A 20689-nucleotide genomic window follows, 5' to 3' on the forward strand; every position below is an offset into this window, starting at 1 on the left:
CGCGAATAATTACACCGAAAGGAGATTAGCAACTACGTCAGAGCAATTCCAGCATGCACATAAAGTGAACTTCACTGCCTGTCTACAGTCTATTCATCGTAAACATTACGCTGCGTACTCTTCTGCGTTTGCTATTCCTCATTGGATTTTATTTCTCGTGGAGTTTTAGCTGTGTTTAGTGTGGTGCAATAATAACTTTGCATTTTATGCGGCGGCGTAGCTCGCCCGCACTGCTCAGCGACGATAAGCCAATCACGACGCTTTATGGGCACATTTAATCAGCGAGGCCAATCCATCTGGTTTGCAGTGATGTGAAGAACTGCAGATAATTATGAGGGAGCTTATTTGTTTATGTTCGATGTCCCACAACCGAATCTTAATAATGTTTCACTTAATCTGTTTCCAATTGATTTATTTTAACATTTCTCATAGGCATGTATTTGAAAATGTTGGAACGCTGAAACCATTGACGTCAAAAGCATTAAAATAAAACCTTTAGAAGAAAATTAGACAACACATTAAACTTGCAGATAATTAATAAGAACTACGAAAAGTAGATAAATAATCGAACTTCAAAAGCCCATTTAAATTATAAAAGGAATGAATAAATATACAGTAATACTCATAATACACTTCTTAGGGGACCAGGCGGAAACAATATTTTAGCTTAGAAAAAGAGCATCGAAAACAGTTGCATAAACGCAGTATAATTTATCTGTCAGAGCAATGCGTGTTTTTAAGAGCGTATTGCAGAGATTTTTCTATGTGAAATATTGAAGCCACTGACGGTATTACTCACCTCAGTCATGTGATAACCTCTGAACTTTGCTTATTCTATGTCTGAATCTGAATGTGAATCAGTGGAACTATCCTCTTCAGAACTGATGAGAAGCCGATGAATAACAAAATCTATGAAGTGCCACATTTTGTCTTCTTTTTTATTACGTGTCGTTCTGCATCCCACTAACTTTCGGCGGTGATGTGCAATAGAGTTCCGTGCATTAATCTCAGCTCGTCTGGTAGGTTAAATGCGTATTATTTCTTGCGACGTGTCCTTTAACTTAGCTCCAAATAAGTTCAATGGGGGTCAAATTGCAGTGGTACGGCAGGAACCTGACAACAATGTGACCTACAGACTGCACTGTGACGTGAATAATGTACTGATCTACATCAGTATCTACATCTACATCTACGTCTATACTCTGAAGACCACCGTGAGGTGCATGGCAGGTACCAGTTATTAGGAGCCCTCCCATTCAATTCACGTATGGAGTGCAGAAAGAATGATTGTTTGATTGCCTCTGAGCGTGCAGCAATTATTGTAATCTTACGTTCGCGATCCCTATGTGAGCGATATGTAGGGGGTTGTAGTATACTCTTAGAGTTATCATTTAAAGCCGGTTTTTGAAATTTTGTTAATAGACTATCTCGGGATGGTTTGCATCTATCTTCAAGGGTCTTCCAGTACAATTCCTTCTGTATCTGTGTGACACTCTCCCACAGATCAAACAGACCTGTGACCATTCGTGCTGCCATTCCATGTATACATCCAATATTCGTTGTTAATCCTATCTGGTACGTGTCCCACGCACTTGAGCACTGTTCTAGGAAGGGTCGTCGCACGTCTGGTTTGTAAACAACCTCCTTTGTAGACTGATTGCACTTCCCCAGTGTTCTACCAACAAACCGAAGTCTGCTACCTACTTTACCCACAACTGGGCCTAGGTGATCATTCCATTTCGTATCCCTAGAAAGTGATACACCCACTTATTTGTATGAGTTCGCTGATTCCAGCTGTGTCTCATTGATATTATAGTCACTGAACATTTAAAGCAAGTTGCTAATATTTGCACCACTTTGAAATCTTATAAAGTTCTGATAGAATTTTATGCAGCTTTTTTCAGATAGTACTTCATCATAAATGACTGCATCATCTGCAAAAAGTCTGAGATTACTGTTAATATTGTGTGCAAGGTCATTAATATACAACATGAACAGCAATAATCCCAGAACTTCCCTGGATCACAGCTGAAGCTACTTCTACATGGCAATGATTCTCCATCCAAGATAACGTAATACGACCCCCCTACATAAAAGTTCTCAGTCCAGTCACAAATTTCACTTGATACCCCATATAATCGTACTTTTGACAACAAACGTAGGTGTAGTACTCACTCAAATGCGTGTCGGAAATTAAGAAATACCTGTGGAAGATATTTCTTTCGATCTTATACTACCAGAGTTGTAGCCTCTGACGTGAAACGCACACCTGACTCTTTAGGGAGACCCTACAGTTCTCATCCCTATGGCCTAAGTCCAGGAAGTCGCAATTAGCTTGTCACAGATCCTTCGAAGTCTCTGGTTCAGTCCTTCCAATCGATTCAGAACCAAAGAGCCACGATCAGTTCTGGGGGCACTGCTGCAAATAACGAGCTTCGTTGAAACTCCACGTGGAAGGCCGGTCTTCTCAACCTTCTCTGCCAGTCACCGGAGTGACCCAAGTATGACCTCAGATTCCAGAAGACAGGCACCATTTGTTGCAACATGCGGCACAATATGCAGTTGTCTGCACCAGTTTCCCTCAATGGTTGCTGGAATAACCTCTTCAGCATGTTGAATTAGCCCCCAGGCATACACAATGAGTGTACTCGATGTCCTTTCTTGTTCCTTGCTGCCATTTTCCTGAGGGAACCATCAATCGCTGTATCTTTGAGTTGCCAACGATTAATAAACCCCTCCCAACCCTTGCGTTTGCCTCCTCGTGACACTGGACAAAACACGTTTCTCCAAAACAGGTGAAGTGAGTCCCACTGGCTCAGTTTCAGTTTCTGTTAGAGACAGCACCTTAGACTTGTTGGTTAGGAGGATCGACACAACACCCTGAGTCCTTCATGGTCCCTGTAACCCCTGTACAGGACGCCTATATCTGCCACTGACTCGTCACTCCCAGTGGTCGAGCAATGACAGATTCTGTGCTTTCTGCAGATGAGTCAGGACCAACAGGAGAGGATAGTGCTTCAGGTAGCTCTGGTACCGGTATCACTAGGTACAAGGTTCTTGGGAGCTCTCCCAACACACCAGTTCGCAGTAGCTGCCAATCGTTTGACAGTAGTCGGGGCGATTTCCAGCTGCTTACAAACGTTAATCAACTCATCCCGTGTTCGAGAACAACATTCACAGTGGAGCTGCGTTTTGGCTAGTGTATTGTACATTACAGGGCAGTGAACAAATAACTTTGTATTAAACCCAATGGTTATCTTTTAATCAGATGAGCTAAAAATTTGCTAATTCCCTAAAAGAATTGAAGCAAATACATAAAACGAGATTTCTATTAAGGCAACAGAAAAAGCTGTGGTAAAAGTTTCTAGTTTTCTAAAACGTTTAGAGGTTAATAATATTTGCTAGAAAACTCGAAGACAGAGTTTATGTACGATAAAGGCAGATAATATATAGGGCTACCTCTCTTTAAAGAAAACTAGATGTAACACAATATCTCAGTTAGAATGCTACAGTAACTGAAGCACAAACGCCGATTTACTACAAATTACTAGTAGATTTTGCAAAGGACAATGGTAGCTTCCGAAAACTCTCAAAAACGCACGTTTATTTGCGTTGATATAAAAAAAAATTCAGGAGTTATGTGTTCTTTGGCAGTAACTGTGAATAACAAACACTAATTTGCTACGAAATAAAGTACGTATCCACAATATAGTTTTGTATTCGTTCGAAAATTCTCAAAAATAACCCATTTCTCGCGTAAATATACAATTAAATCAGAGAACGATCGTTTTAAACGAGGATAGCTCTACTGTTCTCAAAAATTTTCAATGAGCAAAATTTGGTTTAAACCTACAATTGAAGATAACAGTAAAAGTCTGTCGCGGCACTCACGAATGTTCAAAATTTCACTATACATCCCAGTACAATAAGGTATTAATACAATGACTGAAAGATTATGTAGAAGTGCCGGGAACAGTAAAATATGCGTATCTAGAACTTGAAATCGGCGCACGAATCTTTTACATGTGGTCTCACACAAAGGAAAATTCCGAAGTCGGCTTTCATATATGAATGAACGTGGTATTGCAAGGATTTTCACTTAGCTGTTTCTGTGCACACTTCTACATTGGCGTGCCGAAGCAGAATACTGCGGCGTGAGTTTATTGGGTCTCAATCGCTAAAATGTGCAGCACCAACAAAGCACGTCTTCTGCTTGTTGCAGCTAACAGTCTTCAACGTCAGCTTCAACCTGTTTCAGCAATTGAAGCTTAATCACAGTAGGGTCGACATGTGCTCCCTCTCCCATGCGCCAGTTTACAATATCTTCCTTCCTGGAAGATTTCTATGGCGTATGCATAACCTTAGAGCTATAATACGAATGTGTTCATAATTGTAACACTGTAGTAGAGCTCTAATTTGGGTGGTATATCTGTGAACCATTTTAAAAACACTTCACCATTCATATCTTCATAATAATCTCCGGTCTTTTTTATTCTAAAATCAGTTCAGCATCCTCCACAAAATCACAGTTGCTGTCTATATGCTCTATAATTGGCCTTTTTCCTTTTCCCTTCGGATTTTTTAACCCCTGTGGTAGACCTGCATCAGAAGCTTGTCTCTTAACAGTCTCTGTTTTATCAGTCCACATTTTTTGAGTTACATGTCCTGTGTTAACCCATGTTTTGTCAAGATAGTAACTTTTCCGTTTTTCGGGTCTGAAGTGTTGAATCTACAGGAGATATGCCTTCTCCACAAAGCAATATCCTCTCCATCCGTAATTGCGCTATTTTGTTTTCTAATTTTTAAGTAAAAAACCAGTAGCTTTTGTCAGTTGACAAAATCTCGTTCTTTTTAAAAGTAGACAAGTCACACTCATTATTTACCGCTTGAAGTACCTTTTTTTTACTGCAGGCGCTTCGTTCCTGAAGAAAAATGCCTGCACGTTTGACCGCACAGCATTTTTATCGAAATCGTCAAATGTTCCTAAAACACACGATTGACATTTTCTTGTCTCTTCTGAAATTGACAGTTTACCCGTATTGCGGCTTTCCTTATGCTCACACATTACACTTGTCACAGAAACACCAGTAAACTTGGGTGACAATACTGCAAGTTCCTTTACCGACAGCGACCGATGTTTTTTCAATACATTCTCAAAAGTATTGAGAGGTATCCGTTTTTCATAGCTTTTTGACGTGTTCCTCTTCTATGTTTTACAAAAAAAAAAAAAAAACACTGCGCAGTTTCAGCCATCTTCACCATACAAATAGGAGACACGAACGCTGAGAAGCACCACAACGAGTGTCTGCATGATTGTTCAGAAGCAGTTGGGGGGGAGGGGAGGGCAGACTTCCCGCATTTTCTCCAGTACACGGAGAGGTTCTTTGCACCCTCTGATACTCCGTATGCTTCTTCAGAATGACGAATGACGTATGTAACATATACAGTTGAATGCTCGAGTACGGGAAGACCAACTGTTACAAACTGAGGAATGGTGACCTGTGCACTGTCCCCTGAAAAGATTTATTTTCCTCCACACACTCCATTTACTCTCTAATGTACAACACAAGATGTCATTTCAACAAACATTTTTTAAAAATTAGAGTGGAATCTAACCCACTACCCTACGTATACAAGTCAGTTAGTACGAGGACTATTCGGAAAGTGAGGTCCGGTCGGTCGCGAAATGGAAACCACAGTGAAAACCAAAAATTTTTTATTTGCAACAGTTAGCTACACCTCCCCTCCTAGCTACTTCTCTACATAGTCGCCACTCTGAGTCGGACATTTGTCAATGAGTTGTACCAACTTTCCAATACCATCGTCATGGAAGGCAGCCGCCTGTGCTTTCCGCCACTTCTCTAAGCTGATCTGCAGTTCGTTTTCTGTGCCAAAATATTGTCCTCGTATAGCCAGTGGATCATATGAAAGGGGATAAACATCAGAGGGAGTCAAGTCCGGGCTGTATGGTGTGTAATCAAATACTTCCCATCGAAAACGCTGCAGGAACGTCCTCGTTGTCCTTGCAGTGTGCGGCCGAGATTTGTCGTGAAGATAGAAATGCATGACAAGTACATTATGCTGGGTCGCATGAAATCAGGCGCAAACTCGCAGCGGACAGCTATCCTTGGCGGAAGAATCTGAGAAAAATGTGTCGCATTATCGCACGTGTTGGAAGAGCTAACACCGTCACCAACTTTCATGGTTGTCACATCTTAGTGTAATTCTTCATGGAGATTAAATTAAAAAAGAAAAGCCACGAAAGAATGCAAAAATGAGCACAGAAACTCATATAATAGTTTTAAAATTAATTTTAGTATATTATTTAAAAGTTCCTCTCCTTGAGTACTACTTTATACACTAAGTACATCGAAAAAAGTTACGTCTTCTAAGATTCAGCACTTGCTAAGCCGGGTAAGGAAGGAGATGGGAAGAAATGGTAGCTGGTTGATTGATCCATCTACACAATCATCTGAACTGGTTTAGGAATCCACAGAAAGCTTAGAAACAGATGATCAGCCAGAGATTTGAACCTACTTACTATTAATAATTCTGTGTCGTAACCATTACATTTAGCACTTTCACACTAGTAACTAAAGTTTTCAGTGACTTATGCCTTATTCTGCTGAGACACGTTACCACAATCAAATGTTCGCTATATCAGAGATGTCTGAAACTTTGCAATGATAAATAATTAACTTATAGTGAATTTAAAGTTGGAAACTGGTGATAAGAAAGTACAAAACAATTATTTATTTGTCAAAAAAGTATAAACATACAAGAAAGGCAGTTGTAGATAGACGAATTAAATTCAGTTAATTAGGCAGATGAAGCAAGAGTGAAATTTAGAAGTATTGCTACGTTTCTTGAACTGGGGATGATTTTTCAGGTTCTTTAGATTTCTCAGGAGGTCTGTTCCAACTCTGCTCTTCCACTGAACCGAAAATCAGGTAAAAAACGAAGCAGCCGCACGTTACGCCCGCTGCGATGTAGAAGGCTATGTTCCACTGCGCCAGAGTTTGCTGTTAACAAAAAACAAATTCTGTGTTATCACTGTAATGTACGCACATAACGAGTGGCTAAGAAGCTGCACTAGTATTTACGAAATATTTATTGTGTACAGATTATTGGTAGTAATAGCAGTAATGACAGGAAGCAACCAGAGGCTTGAAGATTTGACTTAAAAACCATAGCGCTTAAGTATGGCGTAGTTCTATAAGCCTATCTCTCTAAAACCTATGACACTCCTGCATAAGCGCACATCTAATGTTTAAAGCAGAAGTCGATAGTGACATATAACTGAGATGTACAGTAGCAACACCCACTCACAAAAATGGAAATAAGCAAGTAATTTCTACTTTTTGAGAAGACATCTTATAAGAATTTTTTTTCTAATAATAACCTTTTGACAACTGCCCAGTTTTACTTTCGTTAATGATTCTCTACAACGGAAGCAATACACGATCTCCAGAAACGCAATTCTGAAAAAATGATACAAAAAATACCCTGTTCGTATTTTTCGTGAGCTTGACAAGACCTTCGATTGTGTAGAACATTAAATTATACCATAAAACCTAAAACATTATTGTGTTAAAAATAAATTTGCTTGCACGGATATTTAGCTTACGAAATAATGTCATAGGGATCAGAGCCGAGTGGAGGGTCTGAATCAGAGGGTGAGACGGTTCTGCGACCGCGTGGGCTGCAGATTCCTCGACTTGCGCCATAGGGTGGTGGGGTTTCGGGTTCTGCTGGATAGGTCAGGAGTCCACTACACGCAGCAAGCGGCAACACGGGTAGCAGGGGTTGTGTGGCGTGGACTGGGCGGTTTTTTAGGTTAGATGGCCTCGGGCAAGTACAGAAAGGGCAACAGCCTCAAAGGGTGCGGGGCAAAGTCAGGACATGCGGGGACCAAGCACCAATCGGTATTGTAATTGTAAACTGTCGAAGCTGCATTGGTAAAGTACCGGAAGTTCAAGCGCTGATAGAAAGCACCGAAGTTGAAATCGTTATAGGTACAGAAAGCTGGCTGAAGCCAGAGATAAATGCTGCCGAAATTTTTACAAAGGCACAGACAGTGTTTAGAAAGGATAGATTGCATGCAAACGGTGGTGGCGCGTTTGTCGCTGTTAGTAGTAGTTTATCCTGTAGTGAAGTAGAAGTGGATAGTTCCTGTGAATTATTATGGGTGGAGGTTACACTCAACAACCGAGCTAGGTTAATAATTGACTCCTTTTACCGACCTCCCGACTCAGCAGCATTAGTGGCAGAACAACTGAGAGAAAATTTGGAATACATTTCACATAAATTTTCTCAGCGTGTTATGGTCTTAGGTGGAGATTTCAATTTACCAGATATAGACTGGGACACTCAGATGTTTAGGACGGGTGGTAGGGACAGAGCAACGAGTGACATTATACTGAGTGCACTATCCGAAAATTACCTCGAGCAATTAAACAAAGAACCGACTCGTGGAGATAACATCTTGGACCTACTGATAACAAACAGACCCGAACTTTTCGACTCTGTAAGTGCAGAACAGGGAATCAGTGATCATAAGGCCGTTGCAGCATCCCTGAATATGGAAGTTAATAGGAATATAAAAAAAGGAGGAAGGTTTATCTGTTTAGCAAAAGTAAAAGAAGGCAGATTTCAGACTACCTAACAGATCAAAACGAAAATTTCTGTTTCGACACTGACAATGTTGAGTGTTTATGGAAAAAGTTCAAGGCAATCGTAAAATGCGTTTTAGACAGGTACGTGCCGAGTAAAACTGTGAGGGACGGGAAAAACCCATCGTGGTTCAACAACAAAGTTAGGAAACTACTGCGAAAGCAAAGAGAGCTTCACTCCAAGTTTAAACGCAGCCAAAACCTCTCAGACAAACAGAAGCTGTTGTTGTTGTCGTCTTCAGTCCTGAGACTGGTTTGATGCAGCTCTCCATGCTACTCTATCCTGTGCAAGCTTCTTCATCTCCCAGTACCTACTGCAACCTAGATCCTTCTGAATTTGCATAGTGTATTCATCTCTTGGTCTCCCTCTACGATTTTTACCCTCCACGCTGCCCTCCAATGCTAAATTTGTGATCCCTTGATGCCTCAAAACGTGTCCTACCAACCGATCCCTTCTTCTAGTCAAGTTGTGCCACAAAATTCTCTTCTCCCCAATCCTATTCAATACCTCCTCATTAGTTACTTGATCTACCCACCTTATCTTCAGCATTCTTCTGTAGCACCACATTTCGAAAGCTTCTATTCTCTTCTTGTCCAAACTAGTTATCGTCCATGTTTCACTTCCATACATGGCTACACTCCACACAAATACTTTCAGAAACGACTTCCTGACACTTAAATCTATACTCGATGTTAACAAATTTCTCTTCTTCAGAAACGATTTCCTTGCCATTGCCAGTCTACATTTTATATCCTCTCTACTTCGACCATCATCAGTTATTTTACTCCCTACATAGCTAAACTCCTTTACTACTTTAAGTGTCTCATTTCCTAATCTAATTCCCTCAGCATCACCCGATTTAATTTTACTACATTCCATTATCCTCGTTTTTCTTTTGTTGATGTTCATCTTATATCCTCCTTTCAAGACACTGTCCATTCCGTTCAACTGCTCTTCCAAGTCCTTTGCTGTCTCTGTTAGAATTACAACGTCATCGCCAAACCTCAAAGTTTTTACTTCTTCTCCATGAATTTTAATACCTACTCCGAATTTTTCTTTTGTTTCCTTTACTGCTTGCTCAATATACAGATTGAATAACATCGGGGAGAGGCTACAACCCTGTCTCACTCCTTTCCCAACCACTGCTTACCTTTCATGCCCCTCGACTCTTATAACTGCCATCTGGTTTCTGTACAAATTGTAAATAGCCTTTCGCTCCCTGTATTTTACCCTTGCCACCTTCAGAATTTGAAAGAGAGTATTCCAGTTAACATTGTCAAAAGCTTTCTCTAAGTCTACAAATGCTAGAAACGTAGGTTTGCCTTTTCTTAATCTTTCTTCTAAGATAAGTCGTAAGGTTAGTACTGCATCACGTGTTCCAACATTTCTACGGAATCCAAACTGATCTTCCCCGAGGTCCGCTTCTACCAGTTTTTCCATTCGTCTGTAAAGAATACGCGTTAGTATTTTGCAGCTGTGACTTATTAAACTGATAGTTCGGTAATTTTCACATCTGTCAACACCTGCTTTCTTTGGGATTGGAATTATTATATTCTTCTTGAAGTCTGAGGGTATTTCGCCCGTCTCATACATCTTGCTCACCAGATGGTAGAGTTTTGTCATGACTGGCTCTCCCAAGGCCATCAGTAGTTCTAATGGAATGTTGTCTACTCCCGGGGCCTTGTTTCGACTCAGGTCTTTCAGTGCCCTGTCAAACTCTTCACGCAGTATCTTATCTCCCATTTCGTCTTCATCTACATCCTCTTCCATTTCCATAATATTGTCCTCAAGTACATCGCCCTTGTATAGATGCTCTATATACTCCTTCCACCTTTCTGCTTTCCCTTCTTTGCTTAGAACTGGGTTGCCATCTGAACTCTTGATATTCATACAAGTGGTTCTCTTCTCTCCAAAGGTCTCTTTAATTTTCCTGTAGGCAGTATCTATCTTACCCCTATAGAGACAAGCCTCTACATCCTTACATTTGTCCTCTAGCCATCCCTGCTTAGCCATTTTGCACTTCCTGTCGATCTCATTTTTGAGACGTTTGTATTCCTTTTTGCCTGCTTCATTTACTGCATTTTTATATTTTCTCCTTTCATCAATTAAATTCAATATTTCTTCTGTTACCCAAGGATTTCTACTAGCCCTCGTCTTTTTACCTACTTGATCGTCTGCTGCCTTCACTACTTCATCCCTCAGAGCTACCCATTCTTCTTCTACTGTATTTCTTTCCCCCATTCCTGTCAATTGTTCCCTTATGCTCTCCCTGAAACTCTCTACAACCTCTGGTTCTTTCAGTTTATCCAGGTCCCATCTCCTGAAATTCCCACCATTTTGCAGCTTCTTCAGTTTCAATCTGCAGTTCATAACCAATAGATTGTGGTCAGAATCCACATCTGCCCCTGGAAATGTCCTACAATTTAAAACCTGGTTCCTAAATCTCTGTCTTACCATTATATAATCTATCTGATACCTTTTAGTATCTCCAGGATTCTTCCATGTATACAACCTTCTTTTATGATTCTTGAACCAAGTGTTAGCTATGATTAAGTTATGCTCTGTGCAAAATTCTACCAGACGGCTTCCTCTTTCATTTCTTCCCCCCAATCCATATTCACCTACTATGTTTCCTTCTCTCCCTTTTCCTACTGACGAATTCGTCACCCATGACTATTAAATTTTCATCTCCCTTCACTACCTGAATAATTTCTTTTATCCCGTCATACATTTCATATATTTCTTCATCATCTGCAGAGCTAGTTGGCATATAAACTTGTACTACTGTAGTAGGCATGGGCTTTGTGTCTATCTTGGCCACAATAATGCGTTCACTATGCTGTTTGTAGTAGCTAACCCGCACTCCTATTTTTTTATTCATTATTAAACCTACTCCTGCATTACCCCTATTTGATTTTGTATTTATAACCCTGTAATCACCTGACCAAAAGTCTTGTTCCTCCTGCCACCGAACTTCACTAATTCCCACTATATCTAACTTTAACCTATCCATTTCCCTTTTTAAATTTTCTAACGTACCTGCCCGATTAAGTGATCTGACATTCCACGCTCCGATCCGTAGAACGCCAGTTTTCTTTCTCCTGATAACGACATCCTCTTGAGTAGTCCCCGCCCGGAGATCCGAATGGGGGACTATTTTACCTCCGGAATATTTTACCCAAGAGGACGCCATAATCATTGAACCATACAGTAAAGCTGCATGTCCTCGGGAAAAATTACGGCTGTAGTTTCCCCTTGCTTTCAGCCGTTCGCAGTACCAGCACAGCAAGGCCGTTTTGGTTAATGTTACAAGGCCAGATCAGTCAATCATCCAGACTGTTGCCCCTGCAACTACTGAAAAGGCTGCTGCCCCTCTTCAGGAACCACATGTTTGTCTGGCCTCTCAACAGATACCCCTCCGTTGTGGTTGCACCTACGGTACGGCCATCTGTATCGCTGAGGCACGCAAGCCTCCCCACCAACGGCAAGGTCCATGGTTCATGGGGGAAGAAAAAAACAGAAGCTAAACGATGTCAAAGTTAGCGTAAGGAGGGCTATGCGTGAAGCGTTCAGTGAATTCGAAAGTAAAATTCTATGTACCGACTTGACAGAAAATCCTAGGAAGTTCTGGTCTTACGTTAAATCAGTAAGTGGCTCGAAACAGCATATCCAGACACTCCGGGATGATGATGGCATTGAAACAGAGGATGACACGCGTAAAGCTGAAGTACTAAACACCTTTTTCCAGAGCTGTTTCACAGAGGAAGACCGCACTGCAGTTCCTTCTCTAAATCCTCGCACAAACGAAAAAATGGCTGACATCGAAATAAGTGTCCAAGGAATAGAAAAGCAACTGGAATCACTCAACAGAGGAAAGTCCACTGGACCTGACGGGATACCAATTCGATTCTACACAGAGTACGCGAAAGAACTTGCCCCCCTTCTAAAAGCCGTGTACCGCAAGTCTCTAGAGGAACGGAGGGATCCAAATGATTGGAAAAGAGCACAGGTAGTCCCAGTCTTCAAGAAGGGTCGTCGAGCAGATGCGCAAAACTATAGACCTATATCTCTGACGGCGATCTGTTGTTGAATTTTAGAACATGTTTTTTGCTCGAGTATCATGTCGTTTTTGGAAACCCAGAATCTACTATGTAGGAATCAACATGGATTCCGGAAACAGCGATCGTGTGAGACTCAACTCGCTTTATTTGTTCATGAGACCCAGAAAATATTAGATACAGGCTCCCAGGTAGATGCTATTTTCCTTGACTTCCGGAAGGCGTTCGATACAGTTCCGCACTGTCGCCTGATAAACAAAGTAAGAGCCTACGGAATATCAGATCAGCTGTGTGGCTGGATTGAAGAGTTTTTAGCAAACAGAATACAGCATGTTGTTATCAGTGGAGAGACGTCTACAGACGTTAAAGTAACCTCTGGCGTGCCACAGGGGAGTGTTATTGGACCATTGCTTTTCGCAATATATATAAATGACCTAGTAGATAGTGTCGGAAGTTCCATGCGGCTTTTCGCGGATGATGCTGTAGTATACAGAGAAGTTGCAGCATTAGAAAATTGTAGCGAAATGCAGGAAGATCTGCAGCGGATAGGCACTTGGTGCAGGGAGTGGCAACTGTCCCTTAACATAGACAAATGTAATGTATTGCGAATACATAGAAAGAAGGATCCTTTATTGTATGATTATATGATAGCGGAACAAACACTGGTAGCAGTTACTTCTGTAAAATATCTGGGAGTATGCGTGCGGAACGATTTGAAGTGGAATGATCATATAAAATTAATTGTTGGTAAGGCGGGTACCAGGTTGAGATTCATTGGGAGGGTCCTTAGAAAATGTAGTCCATCAAGAAAGGAGGTGGCTTACAAAACACTCGTTCGACCTATACTTGAGTATTGCTCATCAGTGTGGGATCCGTACCAGATCGGGTTGACGGAGGAGATAGAGAAGATCCAAAGAAGAGTGGCGCGTTTCGTCACAGGGTTATTTGGTAAGCGTGATAGCGTTACGTAGATGTTTAGCAAACTCAGGTGGCAGACTCTGCAAGAGAGGCACTCTGAATCGCGGTGTAGCTTGCTGTCCAGGTTTCGAGAGGGTGCGTTTCTGGATGAGGTATCGAATATATTGATTCCCCCTACTTATACCTTCCGAGGAGATCACGAATGTAAAATTAGAGAGATTCGAGCGCGCACGGAGGCTTTCAGACAGTTGTTCTTCCCGCGAACCATACGCGACTGGAACAGAAAAGGGAGGTAATGACAGTGGCACGTAAAGTGCCCTCCGCCACACACCGTTGGGTGGCTTGCGGAGTATAAATGTAGATGTAGATGTAGAAATTAAATCTTTTCGGGCAGAAGAACAGCGATTATATAGTTTTAAGGGAGACAAGAAACAAAGCTCAAAGGACACGTAATTATACCTTATTGGTAGTTTTTTATTTTCTCCACTCTCTGCTTAACATAAATTCTGAAATTGCAATTTTTCTTCTTCTGCAGAATTGGAAATCTGCATATGAAGCTTATTACAAGTGTGACAGGTATCGTTTTCCAGTTTTCTTGATAAGAATGTTCAACTGGTGAAACAGCTTCTGGCACGCATTAGAACATACAGGCTGCTCCGACTTTTCGTCTCATGAGACACAGATTACTGATAAAATAGTTTGACTTTGAAACTTCCTGGCAGATTAAAACTGTGTGCCGGACCGAGACTCGAAATCGGGACCACTGCCTTTCGCTGGCAAGTGATCTACCATCTGAGCTACCCAAGCACGACTCACGACCCGCCTTCACAGTTTTAGTTCCACCAGTACCTCGTCTCCTACCTTCCAAACTTCACAGAAGCTCTCCTGCGAACCTTGCAGAACTAGCACTCCTGGAAGAAAGGATACTGCGGAGACATGGCTTTGCCACAGCCTGGGGGATGTTTCCAGAACGAGATTTTCACTCTGCAGCGGAGTGTGCGCTGATATGAAACTTACTGGCAGATTAAAACTGTGTGCCGGACCGAGATTCGAACTCGGGACCATTGCCTTCCACGGGCAAGTGCTCTACCTGGTAGAGCACTTACAGAGTGAAAATTTCATTCTGGAGTTCGATTTTTCTTGCAGGATTAAATTCTGGTACTGTAGAGTTCCGTTTCCGAGATGTCAGAAAACGGTAAAGTTACCTTAAGGTAAGTCTTTCTGTGAAGATGTTTAGGGGTATAGAATAGTTCCGGTAAAGTTTTGTTTCAGATGGTTTACGATTTGGTAGTCATTTTAATTGTAGCATTGTTACTGATAGAGTGTAAAAGTGGTAGATGTAGTGGTAGATGTTGTATGTTGTAGAGGTTCTCGTGATAGAAATGTTACTAGGTAGAAATAACATTTGGTAGAATTGTTTATTGACAGAGCTTAATTTCCAAATTGTACGTGCCAGAATGTACCTCTTCAACCACGCTAGCCCCTTGCCCCCTCTTCCCCCTCCCCCAGCCATAAAAATCTTGATTACTCGTCTTGTATGCAAATGTTACAGCCGCTCGGGATTAGCCGAGCGGTCTCAGGCGCTGCAGTCATGGACTGTGCGGCTGGTCCCGGCGGAGGTTCGAGTCCTCCCTCGGGCATGGGCGTGTGCGTTTGTCCTTAACATAATTTAGGTTAAGTAGTGTGTACGCTTAGGCACTGATGACCTTAGCAGTTATGTCCCATAAGATTTCACACACACACACACACATGCAAATGTTACACGGTTACACTCGGCACGTCTGGAGCCCATCTCAGATTGGCCTCCTAAGTGGCCGCTTAAGACGCTTGCGCCCTCTTGAGAAGTAATTTAACTGTGACTAATACTTCATTTACTGTCAACGGCCGTGACGAGCTGGATACTCCGGTTCCCGTCGGACCTTCGAAGTTAAGCTCCGTCGGGCGGGCCGGTACAGTACTTGGATACGTGACCCTCTGGGTATGAAGCGTGATGTTGATAATTTTGCCTTTCTCTTTTCGGCAGAGGAAATATGAGCGATGGTTCCGTAAAGTCTTTGCGCAAGTGTCTTGGACTAAATTCCAAACCTGTCTGCCTTGTCTCGTGAAGTAAAAATGAAATGTCGTGTGACGAAGGCCTCCCGTCGGGTATACCGTTCGCCTGGTGCAGGTCTTTCGATTTGACGCCACTTCGGCGACTTGCACGTCGATGGGGATGAAATGATGATGATTAGGACAACACAACACCCAGTCCCTGAGCGGAGAAAATCTCCGACCCAGCCGGGAATCGAACCCGGGCCCTTTGGATTGACAGTCTGTCGCGCTGACCACTTTTTTTTTTTTTTTTTTAAATCTCATTTTGTTCGTTTTCGTTCGTTGTATTTGCTCTGGGCGGACGTCGAAAGACACCCGTTTCAGTTCGTTGTTGATCCATTAACTCAGTTTTTTCATTACAGAGGGCAGCTAGCCCTCTGATCGAACACGCTGAGCAACCGTACCGGCTGACCACTCAGCTACCGGGGGCGGACGTCTCGTGAAGCGAGAGCACGCGACATTTCTGATGGTGAAACGTCTGTCGGATGGGAACGATAAGCTTGTCGGGCTGGGTGTTACTCTTGGAGAGGAGCAGGCTATGTGCAGGGACTGGGTTTCACTGTCTCCCTTCTCTCATGGTTCCCAACACGGACACGAAACTATACTACACACACACTATAGTAGTCATCTACACTTAACCTTTCGAGTCCAACAATATGAAGAAAAAATATTTTAAACATCACTTACAACTTCCGGGATCGGTGTATAAAACTTTCCCCTAATATTTCCTTTCCGACTGGGGAGGGCATCTTCAGAGGTAAAATGGCGAACTACAACCAGAACTTCGGGGAGCGCTGAATACATGGGCAATGTAGAGAGCACCACAGTCCATCGCGTGACGTCAGCTACGAGATTATTTCTGGTAGTGCCAACATTCTCGACTGAAGGTAGTCGATCGTCATTCTTATGATGCAGTGTTGAATCCAAATTTTATGTAATTTAACATCTCCCTCTTTTCTGTTAAAATTATTGCGGTGTTTATAAATCTCAATAGCCTCTCTACGCACTGATAATACGATGTTTTCGATATGACACTCGTCTCAGCGAATTTTATTTCACGATCACCCTCTCAGTACAGATGTTCCGCTACTGCCGATTTATTCGCATGTCCCAGGCGGCAATTCCTCTTGCGTTTAACCATACGGGTGTTAACACATCTTTTTTTGGTACCTATATAAACCATTCCACAACTACAAGGAATTTTATATGCTCCCAGTATAGCCAAGGGATTTCGTATATCTTTTGCCGATTTTAAACATTCTTTTATCTTCCTGGTGGATCTGGTGCATCTGAAGGTAGTTTCCAAACCATACTTGATCAACATTTCCCCATTGCGACCTGCAAATGTATTGATGAACGAAACAATTTCCCTTCGAGCGGCCGTAGTTCCTAGTCAGTTCAAATTCTCTCCCTAGGGCGAAGTACCCGATCTATCTCCTTGTTACAATAACCATTGTTCTTGACTGTCGATCGTAGATGTTCAAGCTCATATTTGAAATAATTCGGTTCACAAATTTTGTGCTCCCTATTCACCATGGTTATAATCACATCTCTTTTTTGTCCGGGGTGGTGGTTAGAAACTTTGTGGAGGTAACCGTCAGTATGCGTGGCTTTTCTGTATACCCTTGGCACAACGTCCCTACCAAGTGATAACAGACATATTCAAGAAAGTCAGTTGGCCATTATCTCCGACTCCGTAGTAAATGCATTTTTGGATTAATACTTTTGAGATGTATCAGGAAGGCATCCAATTCCTCTGCAGCGAGCGTTCATACTACGAAAGTATCGGCGATATCATCTGGCTGGTCTTTTACTGGCAGTCTGCAACGCCCGTTGTTTAAATTCCCCCATAAACAAATTGGCCACAGCTGCACTAAGAGCAGTGCCCATAGCCACCTTGTCAGTCTGTTCACAAAAATGATTATTGTATTGAAAATAGATCGTAGTGAGACAGTGTCTGAGTAAGTGCATAATATCTGCTGGAAAAATATCCACTCTGCATGAAATAGCTTCATTCACTGGGATCATGGTAAATAATGACACATCAAACTTAAAAAGGATATCATATTTGTTCATGTGTATTTCTTTTAATTTGTCACCACTTTATCTGTGAGTGTGCAGCTCGTGGTCGTGCGGTAAGCGTTCTCGCTTCCCGCGCACGGGGTCCCAGGGTTCGATTCCCGGCGGGGTTAGGGATTTTTCGTGCCTCGAGATGTCTGGGTATTGTTGTGTTGTCTTCATCATCATTATTAACCCCCATTACGGTCGGAGGAAGCCAATGGCAAGCCACCTCCGCTACGAACTTGCCTAGTCAAAATGGTTCAAATGGCTCTGAGCACTATGGGACTTAACTTCTAAGGTCATCAGTCCCCTAGAACTTAGAACTACTTAAACCTAACTAACCTAAGGACATCACACACATCCATGCCCGAGGCAGGATTCGAACCTGCGACCGTAGCGGTCACGCGGTTCCAGACTGTAGCGCCTTTACTTGCCTAGTCGGCGGTGCGGTCTCCCGCATCGTCCCTTACGCTCCTCGGTATATGGGACCTCATCTTCCTTATCTCTGAAGATGTCTCCCGCAGTCGGGGAATAAACGTTAGGAAAAAAAATTCTACATCAACCACGGCCTATTGGGCCGGAAATTGTACGTGATGTACAAGTTGCAAGTGATGTCAGTAGCAGCAGTGAAAGCTTGCACTGTATTATTTTAAAAATTTTCGCAAAAATAACTTTTATCATCATAGTAAGCATTCATACTATATGATTTTATTCACTTGATTTACTTCAATAATGACCACATCTCGTAAAAAACCGGACTTACGGTGGAAAACGGAATCCACTAACGTTTACGTTCGGTTAGCGAGTGCATGCAACGGCATCAATTCCGCTGTTAGTGAGTGTGAAACGTGCGGACATTACTGTGATGTGACTGAGCCGTTCTAGGCGCTTCAGTCTGGAAACGCGCGACCGCTACGGTCGCAGGTTCAAATCCTGCCTCGGGCATGGATGTGTCTGATGTCCTTAGGTTAGTTAGGTTTAAGTAGTTCGAAGTTCTAGGGTACTGATGAAATGGCGCTGAGCACTATGGGACTTAACATCTGTGGACATCAGTCCCGTAGAACTTAGAACCACGTAAACCTAACTAACCTAAGGACATCACACATATCCATGCCGAGGTAGGATTCGAACCTGCGACCGCAGCGGTCACGCGGTTCAGGACTGAAGCGCCTAGAACCGCACTGCCACTCCGGCCGGCCGGGGATTGATGACCTCAGATGTTAAGTCCCAGAATGCTCAGAACCATTTTAACCATTACTGTGACAGTAAGAGGCGTATAAACACTCTTCGTGTATTGGTCTGCGTGTAACAATCGTTCTCCGCGGCCCGGGCCGCGTCGCGCCGCGCAGCGTCGAATTGCGAAGCGTCAACATCAGCGTTCAGGCCAAGTGGGGCGCAGCTGACGTCAGCAGCAGTAACGACACCGGCTGCAGCTGTTGCAGCACCGACCACCCGTGGCATCGGCACTAGCGGCGGTGGAGGCGTGTGACGTCGGCGACTGTGGAGAAGGAAGACGTATCAGCAACAACGGCGCCTGTACATGTACGTGAGTGCCAACGTAGCGGGGCCCAGGTATTTCAACCACGCTTTATGAAACGTCGATGAGGCGAAAAGGGACACAGAGAGTGCAACAAAGCGCTCCACAAGAACTTCCGAGCACTCAGGAACAGGTAATGTAGATTCAGACGAACTTGAGGACATACTAGAATACAAGATTTTAAACATGGCTGAAACAGCAACTGTTGAAATCCTTCACGGCAAATGATAACAGCCAAACAGTTGCAGGATAAAGATTTATTAAAATTCTTGACCACGGTTTCGGTATATCTAAATATACCTTCATCAGAAGTAAAATACACCTGCACAGGAAGACATCTTCATTAACAAAAACTTTGCATCTGAACTGAGAAAGAAAAAAACACTATAGCTAAAGTAACTGTAAAATACCAGAGTCTTACAAGCACAAAAACTTTTAGTCACTTACTAAAATCACATCTTGCAGTGGAGATACATAAAACAATTGTGCCAAAGACGTCGTCAGTAGTTAAAACATCATCTCCATGTATACAACATAATTATGGACAGAGGGATGATGCAAACACAGCATAGCATTATTACCTCGCCTGTGAACTAGCGTGAAGAGGATGTGAAAGCCCTAGGGCAGACAGTTTCACCGAGAGAGGGCAGTTGTGGTATGCGCACATTAAAATTCACGGATACATACACATGCACATCAAAATTATAAAAAGTTGTGCTAATTCAAACCTTCTATCTTCATTACCAGACTGATTAATGTGCGCGAGTGTCTCGCGCATACCACAACTGCCCTCTCTCGGTGAAACTGTCTGCCCTAGGGCTTTCACATCCTCTTCACGCTAGTTCACAGGCGAGGTAATGTTGCTATGCTGTGTTTGCATCAACCCTCTGTCCAGTATTATGTTGTATACATGGAGATGATGTTTTAACTACTGACGACGCCTTTGGCGCAATTGTTTTATGTATCTCCACTGCAGGATGTGATTTTAGTAAGTGACTAAAAGTTTTTGTGCTTGTAATACTCTGGTAATTTTACAGTTACTTTAGCTATAGTGTCTTTTCTTTCTCAGTTCCGATGCATAGTTTTTGCTAATGAAGGTGTCTTCCTGTTCAGGTGTATTTAGATATACCGAAACCGTGGCCAAGAATTTTAATAAATCTTTATCCTGCAACTGTTCGGCTGTTATCATTTACCGTGAAGTATATTATAATACGTTAATAAGGAATCTACATCTACGTCTATACTCTGCAAACCACCGTGAGGTGGACGGCAGAGGGTACGTACCATTGCACCAATTATTAGGGTTTACATTCACGTATGAGGCGCGAGAAGAAAGATTGAATGCATCTGT

General features: G+C 42.5%; 1 protein-coding gene across 1 annotated transcript in view; it reads right to left on the reverse strand.

Moving 5' to 3' along the window:
- Nucleotides 1-6727: 6727 nt before the first annotated feature.
- Nucleotides 6728-20689, reverse strand: part of LOC124594093 (sialin-like) — a 69477-nt gene continuing 55515 nt past the window's right edge. Inside the window, exon 7 of the mRNA XM_047132444.1 lies at nucleotides 6728-7022. Coding sequence (XP_046988400.1) covers nucleotides 6858-7022 — 165 coding nt within the window. The 3' untranslated portion in view covers nucleotides 6728-6857. The remainder of the gene's footprint in view (nucleotides 7023-20689) is intronic.

Source organism: Schistocerca americana, chromosome 2 (assembly GCF_021461395.2).
Source record: "Schistocerca americana isolate TAMUIC-IGC-003095 chromosome 2, iqSchAmer2.1, whole genome shotgun sequence".
NCBI lineage: Eukaryota > Metazoa > Arthropoda > Insecta > Orthoptera > Acrididae > Schistocerca > Schistocerca americana.